General features: G+C 36.2%; 1 protein-coding gene across 4 annotated transcripts in view; it reads right to left on the bottom strand.

Moving 5' to 3' along the window:
• The window catches only part of VPS13C (vacuolar protein sorting 13 homolog C), a 202275-nt gene that overhangs the window by 65539 nt on the left and 121082 nt on the right, over positions 1-15654 (bottom strand). For all 4 annotated transcript variants that reach the window (XM_037833799.1, XM_037833801.1, XM_037833798.1 and 1 more), the window contains exons 44-47: positions 15246-15550; positions 13654-13801; positions 2728-2878; positions 724-842 (exon numbers count right to left, since the gene is read on the bottom strand). In XM_037833799.1, coding sequence (XP_037689727.1) covers positions 724-842; positions 2728-2878; positions 13654-13801; positions 15246-15550 — 723 coding nt within the window. The remainder of the gene's footprint in view (positions 1-723; positions 843-2727; positions 2879-13653; positions 13802-15245; positions 15551-15654) is intronic.

Here is a 15654-nt window from a genome sequence, read left to right as displayed (position 1 = left end):
AATATTTATTGGAAGACACTATCTACATTGAAAAAGAAAACAGCTAGCTAAAAAACCACTGATAACATTATTTCAAATAATTATGATGCTGTATCTTGGTTCTTTAATTCTTTAATACATAACTACTACATATAACATTTATTAAATAGAAACATAATTAATGCCTATAAATTATGGATAATCATGAATTTGAAAATACTTCTCTAAGGTTCTAAAGCCATTGCTGAATTATTCCTCTTAAACTGATATATATCCGTATTTCTAAATTTGTAATAACAATGTACATATAATTATTCATATATAAAATCTCAAACATAATTAATGCCTATAGATTATGGATAATCATGAATTTGAAAATACTTCTCTAAGGTTCTAAAGCCATTGCTGAATTATTCTTCTTAAACGGATATATATCCGTATTTCTAAATTTGTAATAACAATGTACATATAATTATTCATATATAAAATTTCTCTATATTACAGATTGATCTAAATGTGTTTTGATGCTGATATTACTTGAAAAGAAGTAAAACTTTGGATGCCAGATAAAGAGAAGACAGAGAGCAAGACAAATGCATATTCTGTAGGCCAAAGAAAATTTTATAGACTTATTAATTTTTTAAAACAAACAGTCATATCAAAAACATGCCCATATTCTAAAACTGAATATTTGGGGATAAAGAACAAAAGATTTATATCTAACTACAGAAATTTCCTACATACCTGGTTGATATCATTGTTATAAAGAATAATGGAAAGAGATTCAAAGTGAAAGTCAAATTGGAGAGTGATATTCTGGTCCATAGAAAGCTTCGGGTCTGTCATACCTTCTTGTTCTTGTTCTGTTGGTTCAAACATGAATATAAAAATTAAAAGCTTTTAAATAGGTATATATGTATTATTATATACATATTTTTAAAGCCCAGATAATTTCTTATTCTAAATTTTTCATTCTTTCTAGGATTCTTTAAATCATACTGTAAAACAATAAAAATGGCAATGAGCCATTCCATATATATTTAGTACAAAGCAAGGTGGCAGAGGAGACCTACTTAAATAAAAAAAAAAACAGTTACCAAGACAACATTAAAAAAATGTTTTTAAGACCCCCAAAGCAACTATTATAAGGTAGTTTTAATTATCAAAGCATTTTTACACAACTGGTTAGAAACCATTCTCAAGTGATTAGGAAATTGGAGGGATATAAAAGTTAAACACTATTAGATATCAGATGGCCAGTTAGTAACAGATACTCTACTAGCCTATTGTATTTCTCAATATCTTATATGATATATATTACCCAATCCATTAACTTTATAAAACAAACAAATAAAACACAATAGCGGAATCTAACAAGCCTAAATATGATGGGGAAGGCCTTTGGAATTTTGGAGTGAAAGAGATTTCAAGAAGTATTTAGTCTTTTCCTTCATCTTTAGGCATAAACTTAGTAGACAGATGAGAATAGATCTTATTTTCAAAGTCCTTTAAAAAATTATTCTACAGTCTCTTTGGTAGATTGATTCTATCCTTGGTTCATTCTATAGGAAAGTCTACTCTTATAAGTTACTAGAAAAGCAAACAATGCCTAACTTTAATCACATCATCAAGGCTTCTCCAAGTTGGAGCTTTGGAGCGCTCATCTGAACTCACAAGTTTTGTCAAGTGCCATATTAATCAGAGCCAGAAGGAAATACAAGGATCTGACCACAGCTGAACATAATGAGATCATCATTCACCTCATTCACATAAAGACTACCTGCTATAGTTCATTCATCTCCACATGGTTCCTGCCTAACCATGACAACAGCCTACTCACCCAGATTTATCTATACAGCAGCACAAACCCAGCCGAGAGAGAAGATGCTGGCCTCACCACGCTCCTGCAGCACTCACAACCATCCCCTTGAACCAGAAACCTTATTTTGCACTATGCTCTCTTGATTTGTTTATGCAATTTCAAAACAAAGCAGACTGAACTATGGAAGAAGCAGTGTTGTTAAGGTATTCTTCTAACTGGCAGTTTTACCAACTGCTCTCAGAAGTAATAGTTGATCGAGAGCACTATAAAAACACTTGCTTCATCTCTTTTTAGCCATGAAAATATTAGCCTATTTACAGTTTAATAAAATGTGGTATCAATGACTTTGATGAAGAAAGAGTTAAGTTATATTTAAAACAACCTATCTAAGGAAAAAGGAAACTTATATTTTAGAAAAATCAACATTTCAAAATGGCTGAATTTAAAAGGTTTACTGATTTTTAAAGATTCAATTTTAATAATCTGAAAAACTCCCTTACATATCTGACTACATCCTTCTCCAATAAAGCCAGATAAGTAAAGTGGATACTATTCAAAGTTTCCTTTTCTTTCTAATAGGCCAGTTGCCTGAGAATGATACCAAGGTTCTTTTCTTATATGAGACCCTACACTTGCCTATTGGCTTTTTCTCTCAAGGCATATGACCTCAGTGCCCCCATGAGGTAAACTGAGCTTTCACAAGTAAAGGGCAAAAAGGAACATGCAGGCAACAACAGGTAGCCCTCTCCCTTACAGAAATCAATGGGCATGCCTCCTTTCCCTGGAAGCTTTTCCACAATAAATAATACAATACTAAATCAAGTCATACCACATTATACTGGACAACCAAAAAACACTAAATAAAAATATGACACTAATACTTATTTTTCTCCATAACTAAAGAAAAAGCCTTCATCACTTTGTACCTTCAAGGTGGTCAGGTCCTCTTGGAACATCTTTTCTAACTCTTAGAGGTTCCTGAATAGATTGTGTAGGGCCTGGCTGTGAAGAAGCTTCTCCAAGATTTTCCATCAAAATTTTCATTACAACAGTTAAGTCATCTTCACTGAGAGCAACCTGGAAATCATCAATAATTTGTTAGCATCATGTAGCAAATGCAGGCTATTTTATCTCTGTCTCAATTCATGGTTCCTCAAATTAATTAACTGTTCATCTACTAAAAAAGAGTGAGAACAGGGACCATAAGTACCAAAGAAGTATTTCCTCTGGTATAGTATATGAAACATGATTCTGTCCTTCTGCCTCCACCCACACTCAAGCCCTTGCTTCTGTCACCTTATCTTGTTCCTGGACCTGTGACTCTCTCCCTTCTCCCCATATCCATTCTGCCTCTCTCTTTTCTCATACAGTGCCAGCTCCCTCCCCTACGTTATTTGCTCCCCTCCAAACTCAATACAGAAGAGTACTGTTCAGTTTCAGGTCTCGACCAAGAAGTAAAAAGATGCCCTCCGGTCATGAGGCTATAATTCTTAGGCCATATGCATTTGGACATAGATAAGACATTTGCTCAACTTATCAAGAATACCACCTCTTAAAACAATAACAAGAGCATCTCCAAAGAATTTTAAAAGCCAAAACACAGACTAGGAATGTAGCATTTGATTTACCTCTCACCTTTATAAAAGGGAGAAATGTGGCAAAAAAAAAAAAAAAAAAAAAAAAAGGAGGGGAGGAGGAGGGACTTTGAGTCATGTAGCTCAACTACCTTCAAGTCATGTTGTTGGCCAAGTTTCATTAGTCTACCCAACTCAAGTTTCCTAATAACTTAAACAGGAATAATACCATCTTCCTCACAGGTTTTCTAAAACATAAAGTAGCCAGAATAAATGAAGCTGCTAGCGCTGCTAAGATCGATTAAATCAGTACTTCCTTCGAACTTTTTTTTTATCCTTCTACATTTTGTATGTTTTCCATACACATATAATGGTCCAAAATGGTCTGTTTCAAGCACTTACACATAAACTCACACAAGCATGCATACATGCATAGCACCGTCTCTAAACGCCACAGCGCTCTAAGTCCTCTAAATTAAGTCCCTATAAGCCAGAGAAATTGCCTGGTTCCCACACTAAAGGAAAATGTGGAGATATTTTAACATGAGATATTGCCCAAAGATTTCTTGTTTGTCCCAAGCCCCAATGTTCAAATAATACATAAATCCTTTTGTTTCCATCCCCATTCGTGATGCCAAACAAAATATAACAGCTGCCTAAGAGCAATTAATTTCACCACTTCCTTTGGTTTCTGTGGGTGAAAAGAACAACTGTATCATATACTTAGACTAACCTTCAAGTCTGAAGGACAATACTGATGTAGCACCACAGTTTTTTAAGAACTGTCAAACTGATCTACCCAAAACAATTTATTGGTGTCACATACATGATACACTTTATTCACTACACTCCAGATCCAGGAAAACTATACAGCCTATGCCTAAATAGGGAGTGTTAAGAAAAAGGCTTAGATCACTGACAAATTAGGCAGCAGATGCCTTACCTGCTGTGGCTGCATTCTTGATTTATCAAGGGTCCTTTTGGTTAAAGTAATGAAACCCTTATCTTGCTTTGACGCTAAGTTGTGGGTTAGGTTACTGTTTTTCCTTCTTTCTTTTCAAATACTTAAAGCATAAAGGAAAAGTATAAAGAATACTACAGGGGGCAATCCAAGATGGCAGATAAGGAGAACCAGAACAAAACTGTCCAACATGAAAACCACTAGATAAAGGACACAAAGTGCTCCAGAACAGCAGTTCCAGGGCTTCACCAGCTGGGAAGAGACTTCTACACCCTTAGTGAGTGTGCATTTGGAGAAACCGAGAGACTGTGTTTAAAATGGGTGAGTGTTTAGCCCGGAACACCGTCGGGGAACAGGCAGCTGAAGCCAGCTGACAGCATGGAGGGGAGTAGTATTTCATGCCCTGGGCACCCTCCTCGGTACGTGGTGTGATACCCCTTCACATACCCATGGAAAAGAGCCCCCATGCCAGGGAATGGCCATTGGAGCAAGAAGATGATGATCATGGAAGAGGGTAGATTTCCACATCCCATGCAACCATCTTTGCAGCTGGCTGGGAGACAACCCATCACAGCCCCAGGGCCAAGAGCTTCCTTGAGGGAATTCGGGATTCAGAGGGCTTGTGACGGCATCCACTCTTCCTCCACAGAAGCCCACTGTGTCCACAGACTAGAGACAAGGTTGCCACAGAGAAGTGCCAGGAGCCCTACCCCAATCCCAGGGACTCATGGGTGCACGGCAGAGAGGGATGGTGGGGCATCTGAGCTGGAAGGTGAGACACACAGCTATGCAGACCCAGAGTACTACAACTGCAGCCACAGGAACAGCCAGGACCACTGTGTCCTGGAGCAGATTGCCTGCCAATTTGCAGAGGGCAAAACTTCCACCCAAAGAGCTGGCAGTCCCCAGTGCACACATAAAATTGGTGCACTGGTTGAACCTCCACATGGTTTGGACCTCCACTCAGTGCACAGATGAAGTTGGGGACAACAAGCTTGAGAGCAAGAGGTTGTCAGGAGCACCATCTGTTAGTAGGTCAGGGTAAGTGCACTCTACCAAGCTGTAGTTCTGTCAAATTACAGATGAATATTCAAATAAACCTGCATATCCTAAAAGAACCCTATCAAGGTAAGCAAATGTCAAGATGCCAAAAACAACAGAAAATTATAAAGCATATGAAGAAATCAGAAGATATGGACAACCCAAATGTCCAAATTAAAAAGCCAGAAGAAACACAGAACTTGCAGCAATTAATCAAAGAAGTACACACAAACATCAGTGTCATGGCTCAGGATATAAAGGAAATGAAGAAGACCCTAGAAGAGCATAAAGACAAATTTGCAAGAGTAAATAAAAAAATAGCAGATTTTATGGAAATAAAAGATAGTGTTGATAAAATTAAAAATATTCTTGAGACACATAACAACAGATTTGAAGAGGTAGAAGAACAAATTAGCAAACTCGAAGATAGGGTGATGGAAAGTGAAAGCACAAAAGAACGAATGGTAAAAAAATTAAAAAAATTTGAAATGGATCTCAGGGGAATGATGGGCAACATGAAGTGCACAAAAATAAGAATCACTAGTGTTTCAGGAAAGGAAGAGAAGAAGTAAACGGCTTGGAAGAGTATTCGAAGACATTATTGGGGAAAACTTCCCAACCCTTCAAACAACATAAATATGCAAATCAAAGATACCCAATGAACTCCAAACAGAATAAATCCAAATAAAACCACTCCGAGACATATTCTGATCAGATTGTCAAATGATGAAGAGAAGAAGAAAGTTCTGAAAGCAGCAAGAGAGAAGCAAGAGGTTCACCACATACAAGGGAAACAACATAAGACTAAGTACTGACTACTCAGTGGGCACCATGGAGGTGAAAAGGCAGTGGTATGACATATTTAAAATTCTGAGAGAGAAAAATTGCCAGCCAAGAATTCTTGATCCAGCAAAGCTCTCCTTCAAAATTGAGGGAGAGCTTAAAATTTTCACAGAGAAACAAATGCTGAGAGAATTTGTTAACAAGAGACTTGTCTATGAGAAATACTAACCAGAGCTCTACTGGCTGAGAAGAAAAGAAAGGAGAGGTCTGGGGAAGAGCATAGAACTGAAGAGTCTTAGTAAGGGTAGCTTAAAGGAAATAAAGAAACAGATGGGAAAAATATATCTGACAAATAAAAACCAAAGGATAAGATGGCTGATTCAAGAACTGCTTTCACAGTAACAACATTGAGTATAAACGGATTAAACTTCCCAATTAAAAGATACAGATTGGCAGAATGGATTAAAAAATATGAACCATCAATATATTGTTTATAAGAGACTCATCTAAGACTCAGTGACACAATCAAACTGAAAGTTAAAGGATGGAAAAAAATATTCCATGCAAGCTACAGCCAAAAGAAAGCAAGGGTAGCAATACTAATTTCAGATAAAATAGACTTTAAATGCTAGTATGTCATAAGAGACAAAGAAGGACACTACATACTAATAAAAGGGACAATTCACCCAGAAGAAATAATCATAAATGTTTATGTACCCAATCAAGGTGCTCCAAAGCACCTGAGACAAACACTGGCAAAACTGAAGGAACCAATAGATATTTCCACAATAACTGTGGAAGACTTCAATACATCACTCTCTCCTATAGATAGATCAACCAAACAGAGAAACAATAAGAAAACTGAGAACCTAAACAATGTGATAAATGAATTAGGCTTAAAGGACATATATACAGCATTACATCCCAAATTACCAGAAACACATTGTTCTCTAGTGCTCACGGAACATTCTCCAAGATAGATCATATGCTGGGGCATAAAACAAGCCTCAATAAATTTAAAAAGACTGAAATTATTCAAAGCACATTCTCTGATCACAATGGAATGCAACTAAAAGTTGACAACCATCAAAGATTTAGGAAATTCACAAATATCTGGAGGTAAAACAACACACTTCTAAACAATCAGTGGGTCAAAAAAGAAATTACAAGAGAAACTGTAAATATCTAGAGATAAATGAAAACCAGAACATAACATATCAAAACTTATGGGATGCAGCAAAAGTGGTACTGAGCAGGAAATTTACAGCTCCAAATGCATACATTAAAAAGGAAGAAAGAGCTAAAATCAAAGAACTAATGGAACAACTGAAGAAGCTAGAAAAGCAAGTAGAAGAAGAGAGATAACAAAGATTAAAGCATAAATAAATGATATGGAGAAAAAAAGCATAAATAAATAAAACTGAAAGTTGGTTCTTTGAGAAGATCAACAAGATTGACAAACCCTTAGCTAGACTGACAAAGTCAAAAAGAGAGAAGACAAAATAAACAAAATAATAATGAGAGGGGGGAAATTACTGTGGATCCCAAAGAAATTTAAAAAATCATAAGAGGATACTATGAACAACAATATGCCAACAAACTACATAATTTAGAGGAAATGGATAATTTTCTGCAAACACATGCACAACCCTGACTGACTAGAGAAGAAATAGAAGACCTCAACAAACCAATCACAAGCAAAGAGATCCAATCAGTCATCAAAAAGCTTCCTACAAATAAAAGCCCAGGGCTAGATGGCTTCACAGGAGAATTCTACCAAACATTCCAAAAGGAACTGACACCAATCCTACCTAAACTCTTTCAAAAAATTGAAGAAAATGGAACACTACCCAACTCATTTTACAAAGCCAACATCACTCCAATGCCAAAACCAGATAAAGATTCCACAAGAAAGGAAAACTACAGACCAATCTCCCTAATGAATAAAGATGCAAAAATTCTCAACAAAATACTTACAAATCGAATCAAAGGCAAGTTAAAAAAAGCATACACCATGACCAACTGGGTTTCATCCGAGGCATGCAAGGGTGGTTCAACATAAGAAAATCAATCAAAGTAATAAAATACATTAACAAATCAAAAGGGAAAAATCAAATGACCATCTCAATAGATGCTGAAAAAGCATTTGAAAAAATTCACCACCGTTTTTGTTGATGAAAACACTTCAATAGGTAGGAATTGAAGGAAATTTCCTCAAAAAACCCATGCCATCATAGTACTCAATGATCAGAGACTGAAAGCTTTCCCTCTAAGATCAGGAAAAAGACAAGGATTACCACTGTCACCACTATTATTCAACATTGTGCTAGAAGTTCTAGCCAGAGCAATCCAGCAAGACAATGAAATAAAAGGCATCCAAATTGCAAAGGAAGAAGTGAAACTGTCATTATTTGCAGATGATATGATCTTACATTTGGAAAATCTTGATAAACTTACAACGTGGCTACTTGAGCTAATAAACAAATTCAGCCAAGTGGTAGGATACAAGATAAATGCATATAAGTCAGTAATGTGCCTACACACCAGAAATGACCTACCTCAAGAAAAAGATTCCATTCTCAATAGCAATTAAAAAATCAAGTACCTAGGAATAAACTTAACCAAGGATGTAAAAGACGTCTACATAGACAATTACATAACTTTACTAAAAGAAATAAAAGGGACCTAAAGAGATGGAAAAATATTCCATGTTCATGAATAGGGAGGCTAAATGTCGTTAAGATGTCAATCCTACCCAAACCGATTTACAAATTCAATGCAATTTCAATCAAAATTCCAACAATCTACTTTGCAGACTTGGAAAAGCTAGTTATCAAATTTATTTGGAAGGGAAAGATGCCCCAAATTGCCTAAAACACTCTAAAAAGAAAAACAAAGTGGGAAGACTTACACTTCCTGACTTTGAAGCTTACTATAAAGCCACAGTAGTCAAAACAGCAAGGTATTGGCACAAAGATAGACATATTGATCAATGGAATCGAACTGAGAATTCAGAAATAGATCCCAGATCTACGGGTGACTGATCTTTGATAAGGCACTCAAACCCAATGAACTGGGACATAACAGTCTCTTCAACAAACAGGGCTAGGAGAACTGAATATCCATATCCAAAAGAATGAAAGAAGACCCCTACCTCACACCCTATACAAAAATTAACTCAAAGTGGAGCAAAGACCTCATACAAGAGACAGTACCATAAAACTCCTAGGAGATAATTGCAGGAAACATCTTCAAAAATTAGTATTAGGAGATTGCTTCTTAGACCTTATACCCAAAGCACAAGCAACAACAACAAAAATAGATAAATGGAAACTCCTTAAAATTAAAAGCTTCTGTACCTCAAAGGAATTTATCAAAAAGGTTAAAGAGGCAGCCAACTCAATGGGAGAAAATATTTGGAAACCATGTATCTGATAAGAGACTGATTATCTTGCATATATAAAGAAATCCTGCAACTCAACAACAATAGTACAAACTGCCCAATTATAAAATGGATAAAAGATATGAAAAGACATTTCTCTGAAGAGGACATACAAATGGCCAAAAAACACATGAAAAAATGTTCATCTTCACTAGCTATTAAGGAGATGCAAATCAAGACCACAATGAGGTGTCATGTCACACCAATAAGAATGGCTGCATTAAACAAACAAGAAACTACAAATGCTGGAGAGGATGTGGAGAAACTGGAACTCTTATTCTTTGCTGGTGTGACTGTATAATGGTACAGCCACTCTGGAAGACAGTTTGGCAGTTTCTCAGAAAACTAGATATCGAGTTACCCTATTATCCAGCAATTTCACTTCTCCAGAAGATCTGAAAGCAGTGACACAAACAGACATTTGCACACTGATGTTCAGAGTGGCATTGTTCACAAATGATAAGGGATGAAAACAATTCAAATGTCCTTCAACAGATAAGTGGATAAACAAAATGTGGTATATACATGGTGGATTACTACGCAGCAGTAAACAGGAAAAAGGCCATGAAACATATAACATGGAAGACACTTGAAGACATAATGCTGAGTGAAACAGGCCAGACACAAAAGGAGAGATACTGTATGTTACCACTAATGTGAATTCTGTGAAAAATGTAAAATAAGTGTCTCATAATGTAGAATATAAGGGGCCTAGAGATAGTCAGAAGCTAGTGAAGGGGGAACGATAATCTAATATGTACAGAAAAGACAATGAGGGTGAACTTAATGGTATGGGAATGTTCAGGTGTGACTATGGTTTGTTAATGGGATTGCAAGTTATCAGTGACGCATGGAAGGTGAGCATTTGTAAATGGTTGTTTAAAGGCATGTAACCCACAGAGTAGCACCACAAACCTAAATAGGTGTTAGCATGACATACTTATAAGGCATGACACTGGTGCACAGGGTTAACAACAGAGTGATATGGAACAACCACCCATTAGGTATTAAAGGCTATATTTAATAGGAATATCCTACCAACTCTACACTAATACTAGGGAAAAATAATTAGCAGCTGATAAGAGCTCTGGGAGGTAATATGTTACGATAATTTTTTAAAGTTAAGAGTGATGATGATTATACAACTAAGTGAAGATAATGTAAGAAACTGACCATTTATCTTGGGATAGAATATATATTAAGTAAAGCTAGGAACGCACTACTTAATAAATCAAGCCCTCGACTTGAAGCTTGCTCTTGTGAAATTTGGGGTTGTAAATAGGAGGCTGAGCTCTCCTATAATTATGCCTAAGAGGCACCTCCAGGGAACCTCTTTAGTTTCTCAGATGTGGCCTTTCTCTCTAAACACCCAACTCAGCAAATAAATTCATTAACTTCCCTCCCCACGAGGGACATGACTCCCAGGAGAATCAATCTCCCTGGTGCCATGGGACATGATTCCGAGGAATAAGCCTGGCCCTGGTAGTAAGGGATTGAAAATGCCTACTTGACCAAAAGGGGGAAAAAAGAAAGGTAACAAATTGCTATCACAGTGGCTGAGAGATTCCAAATAGAGTCAAGCAGCTATCCTGGAGGTTTCTCTTATGCAAGCTTCAGCTAGACATCCCAAAGGGCCACAGTATGCCATGCCCTTACCAAAAGTAGTCCCCAAATACCTAGGTACCTACCTGAGATTCTATAAAAGATGCACTCACTAAGTTTTATCTTTCAGAAACTTAAATCCACCAGAGTGTTCCTATACCAGACAAGTCCTAAAACCCAGAGGCAACAGCCTGTTTAAGATCAACAATCAGATACAGTCCCCTTCCCCATACTCTCAACACCCCTTTTCAATATGAACAAGTTAGGGTGCTCACTGCCTAGATACCCCTGAAGATGGAGAAAGAGATTAAGTGAGAGGAAGAGATAGCAACAAACAAGATAAGATTTAACAAAGGTCTATGAATACTGAAACTTTATGATTTTATATATATATATACACACACATATATATGTATGTGTGTGTATGTGTATATATATATATTTGGATGCTGGGGCTGGAATGTTGGAATGGCTGGAAGGAGGTAAATGATATGGTGGAACTGTAGCCTATGGCATCCTTTGGTATTTGCTCTATAGCTGCTTGTTGAATTGTGCCTTGAAGGTCTTCACTTTGCTGTATATACCTTCTATTGCATAACAGGGAAGAGACTGAGACTGTGGAACTGTAATCCATAACAATTTTTGAAATTAACTATATAACTGCTTGTTGAGCTGTACATCAAGAGATGACACCTTTCTGTATGTATGTTTTATTTTACAATAATGGAAATGGCTGAAGTTGCGGAACTGTGACTCATGACATTCTTTGAAATCTCTCTAACTACTTGCGAAATCATACTTTGAAAGTTATCACTGTTATGTGTATATGTTAAAGTTCGCAATTAAAAATAAAATAAATTTTAAAAAGAATACTACAATCATCCCCTGTGTATCTACCACCTAGCTTTGTCAAATATCAATAAGTTAATGTATTTCCTTCAGATCTTTTCCCCCAATATAGATATAGTTGAAATCTCATAGGTAACTCTGAGACCCCATTACCCTTTCCTCTCCAGAGAAAGACACTATCTTGAATTAGAGAATTATTATTCCCAGGAATGCTTTCTCATATTTACCACCAATTCAATCCCCTATAAAGAATATACAGCTTTGTCTTGAATGTTGCAAAATTTGAAATAGTATAAAACTGTACTATCATTTTGCAACTTACTTTTTTCCTTTTTATGTTTTAGACTTATCTATTTTGTTTCATATAGTTCTAGTTAATTCACTTTAGTGCTATATAGGGTCCATTGTATGAATATACTGTAATTCTACCCACATTTTCCTAATGATAGACATTTAGGTTTTATTTTGCCTTCAGCATACTTATACTGGGGAAAGCCAACCCACACAACCTTTCAAAGGAAGGGATAATGGTCAAATATTAGTCCTGGATACCAATCTCCTAACAACAAGGGAGAAATCAAAAGAAGGGACCCATACTTTGGAATACAGACTTCTCTACGTGTACCCCAAATATAATATACGCACTCATAGATACACACAGGTACCTTTTACTCCCACAACAAACTTCAATTTTAACTCTTTTACTATTAGAACTCTTCTCCTTTAACCTTTTGGTTTTATCTTAGAACCAACTCTACAATAATCATAGATAACAAAATCAATGAAAATACTAACTTTTCATTTGTTTTACACACATCTTATTTGTTTAGCTCCTCCCTTTAGGCACCCCACCTCCCACTATTTGGCTGCCACAGTTTCACACACAAACAGGTACAGAAAATAATGGACTCATACACTTCCATGACCCTCTTCAACCAGTCTCACCTCCTCCTGTGAACCTACACGTAACTTGCTACCTAAACTTTTAAAAACACTGCTGTATCTATTATGATGCCTATATGCTGAATTATATTGACTGATTGACTGTTAAATGGTAAATCAGAGTGGAATTTCTTGGGTAATACTAACTTGTCATGATGAATTAAAATTTTTCTATATGGCTGGAATTGGCAAACTTCTTTTTTGGAATTTTTCTTTTCTATCTTCATGACAAGTATTAGTCTATAATGTATGTTTTTGCAATTTTGTCAGTTTCTTGTGTCAGAATTATGCGGTCCTTGTAAACAGTTGGATTGTAAAAGATTGTAGTTAATTTTATTTATTAAATAATGAATTAAAAAAAAACTGCTGTATTTATATGCTTAAAAAATAATCATACTGCCTATTTAAAGTGATGTCCATTTTTCTAATTAAAAGAAAGTTTCTACACATCAAAAATACTTCTCAGGTGCTTTGGTACACTAAACATCTGACTTAAAAGAAAAAAGGAAAGATGTGGATAACAAAGATTACCTCATTTCCAGTTAACAAAGTATTCTCTTTTTAATGTGTCATCACTTTTGATTGCATTAGAACTGCATTGTTAGATAAAATTGTTAGACATCTGACAATTTTCATACATTTTTATTCATATGCTTACCTGCATGGGTTTTAGTTTTCCTTTTATCTCCATCCCTGGAGTTTGCACATACCATGTTGCTGCTAAATTTCGTTGTATGGACAAAAGCATGTTGACTGTCTTTAAAATTTCAATGTCATGTTGTGGCAAGCCAGCCTGCAAAATAGTTCTGAAAAAGAAACAAGAATCTATTTTATATTTTCGAAATCGGCATTCTAAAATGAAGACTACGATACTGTATAATAATTTCCATATAACATTTTCCTATAGCAGCACTGACGGCTGCTATCAAAATTCTTTTAGAGCACACTTCTTTTCACAAACCAATTGGAATAAATCAAGTTTATACGCAGAGCTATCAAAAACAAAGCCTATGTATTTTTAAAGACACAAATTTCATAAAGTATGACTACTGCACTATTTACTATATTTCACAAAGGCTTCTTGATATAGCAATCAGTGTAATCTTACAAAAGCAAATGTTTACATCCTCCTAAAATTGGAGCATAAAAAAACTGATGGCATATTAGCCCTTAGTATATTACTGGTACAGCTCAAAACTCAAGGAGAAAAACCTTCTAAACCTAAAAGTTAAGCAAACATACAGTAAAAATCATTTCTACCTTGCCTGCCAATGACAGGCACAATCAAATAGTATGCTTGCCATTTCACAGAGCCAACACCTTCCCATTTGGATTCAACAATCCTTTAGACACTTCCCTGAGAATTCCCAAATGTGATAAAGGGTTAGAAATAAGAAATACATTTTATATTTTAGGTAGTTGTGCCAGTTTAAATGCATTGTGTCCCCCAAATGCCATTATCTTTGTGGTCTTGTGTGGGGCAGGCGTTTTGGTGATGGTTGGATTTGCTTGGAATGTGCCCCACCCAGCTGTGGGCAATGATTCTGATGAGATGTTCCCATGGAGGCGTGGCCCCGCCCATTCAGGGTGGGCCTTTATCGGTGGAGCTATATAAATGAGCTGACGCGGGGGGGGGGGGAAGAGAGTGCAGCTGGGAGTGATGTTTTGAAGAGAAGCAAGCTTGCTAGAAAGGAAAGTCCTGGGAGAAAGCAGCTGTTTTGAGGCCGGAGCTTTGGAGCAGATGCCAGCTGCCTTCCTAGCTAGCAGAGGTTTTCCGGATGCCATTGGCCATCCTCCGGTGAAAGCACCTGATTGCTGAGGTGTTACCTTGGATGCTTTGTGGCCTTAAGACTGTAACTGTGTAGTGAAATAAACCCCCGTTTTATAAAAGCCTATCCATCTCTGGTGTTTTGCATTCTGCAGCATTAGCAAACTAGAACAGTAGTTTTCTCCTATCCACAGAAAAGGAAACAATAGTGTGCAAAGTGAAAAAAAAAAAATCTAAATTAAGGGTTACTGAGTAAACTATAATTTTGTAACAGAATTTTTATAGAATGGAAAAATCAAATTATAAATTTTAGAAAGACAAAATGCAGATTCTATGTGCATTACTATTAGCCACTGAAAAAAACAATGATCAAGATTTTATAATCATAAGAAATAAGATTTTACAGGATTTTTCCCTGGACAAAAATTCTACGACAATTCTATTTATATTAAGAAATACAAAATTAGACTACATATTTATACCTGGACAGTTTCAACTGAGTGAGTTGTATGTTCATTTTGTCAATGACTGGGGGAAGAGAACAGTGCTCCATAGGAATCAAGCTAAATTTGTTTTCAACCCTGATTAAACCCAGGTCTGCTATAATAGCATTAGGTGATACTGAAGACTGAGGAATAATAATAACTGGTGCTTTCAAGTTGATATCCATTAAAAGGCGGAAACTCTTCTGAGCCAAGTCTTTCATGCTAGACGCAGCTTTTTCTGCAGCCTGGACAGTGGCTGTGCTCAAAGCTTCTTTGGCAGTTTGGAAATTGTTGAGGAAGTTCTGTTGGAAGAGACTGATATTTAGAGAGTTCAGCAAAAGGATTTATTTTATAAAGGAAAAAATTTAAAAAGCATTTACTTTAAAAAGAAAAACTAAATAAAGGA

The sequence above is a fragment of the Choloepus didactylus genome, chromosome 4 (assembly GCF_015220235.1).
Source record: "Choloepus didactylus isolate mChoDid1 chromosome 4, mChoDid1.pri, whole genome shotgun sequence".
Taxonomy (NCBI): domain Eukaryota; kingdom Metazoa; phylum Chordata; class Mammalia; order Pilosa; family Megalonychidae; genus Choloepus; species Choloepus didactylus.
Note: the sequence above shows the minus strand (reverse complement) of the source record. Positions and strands in the feature narration are given on the sequence as shown.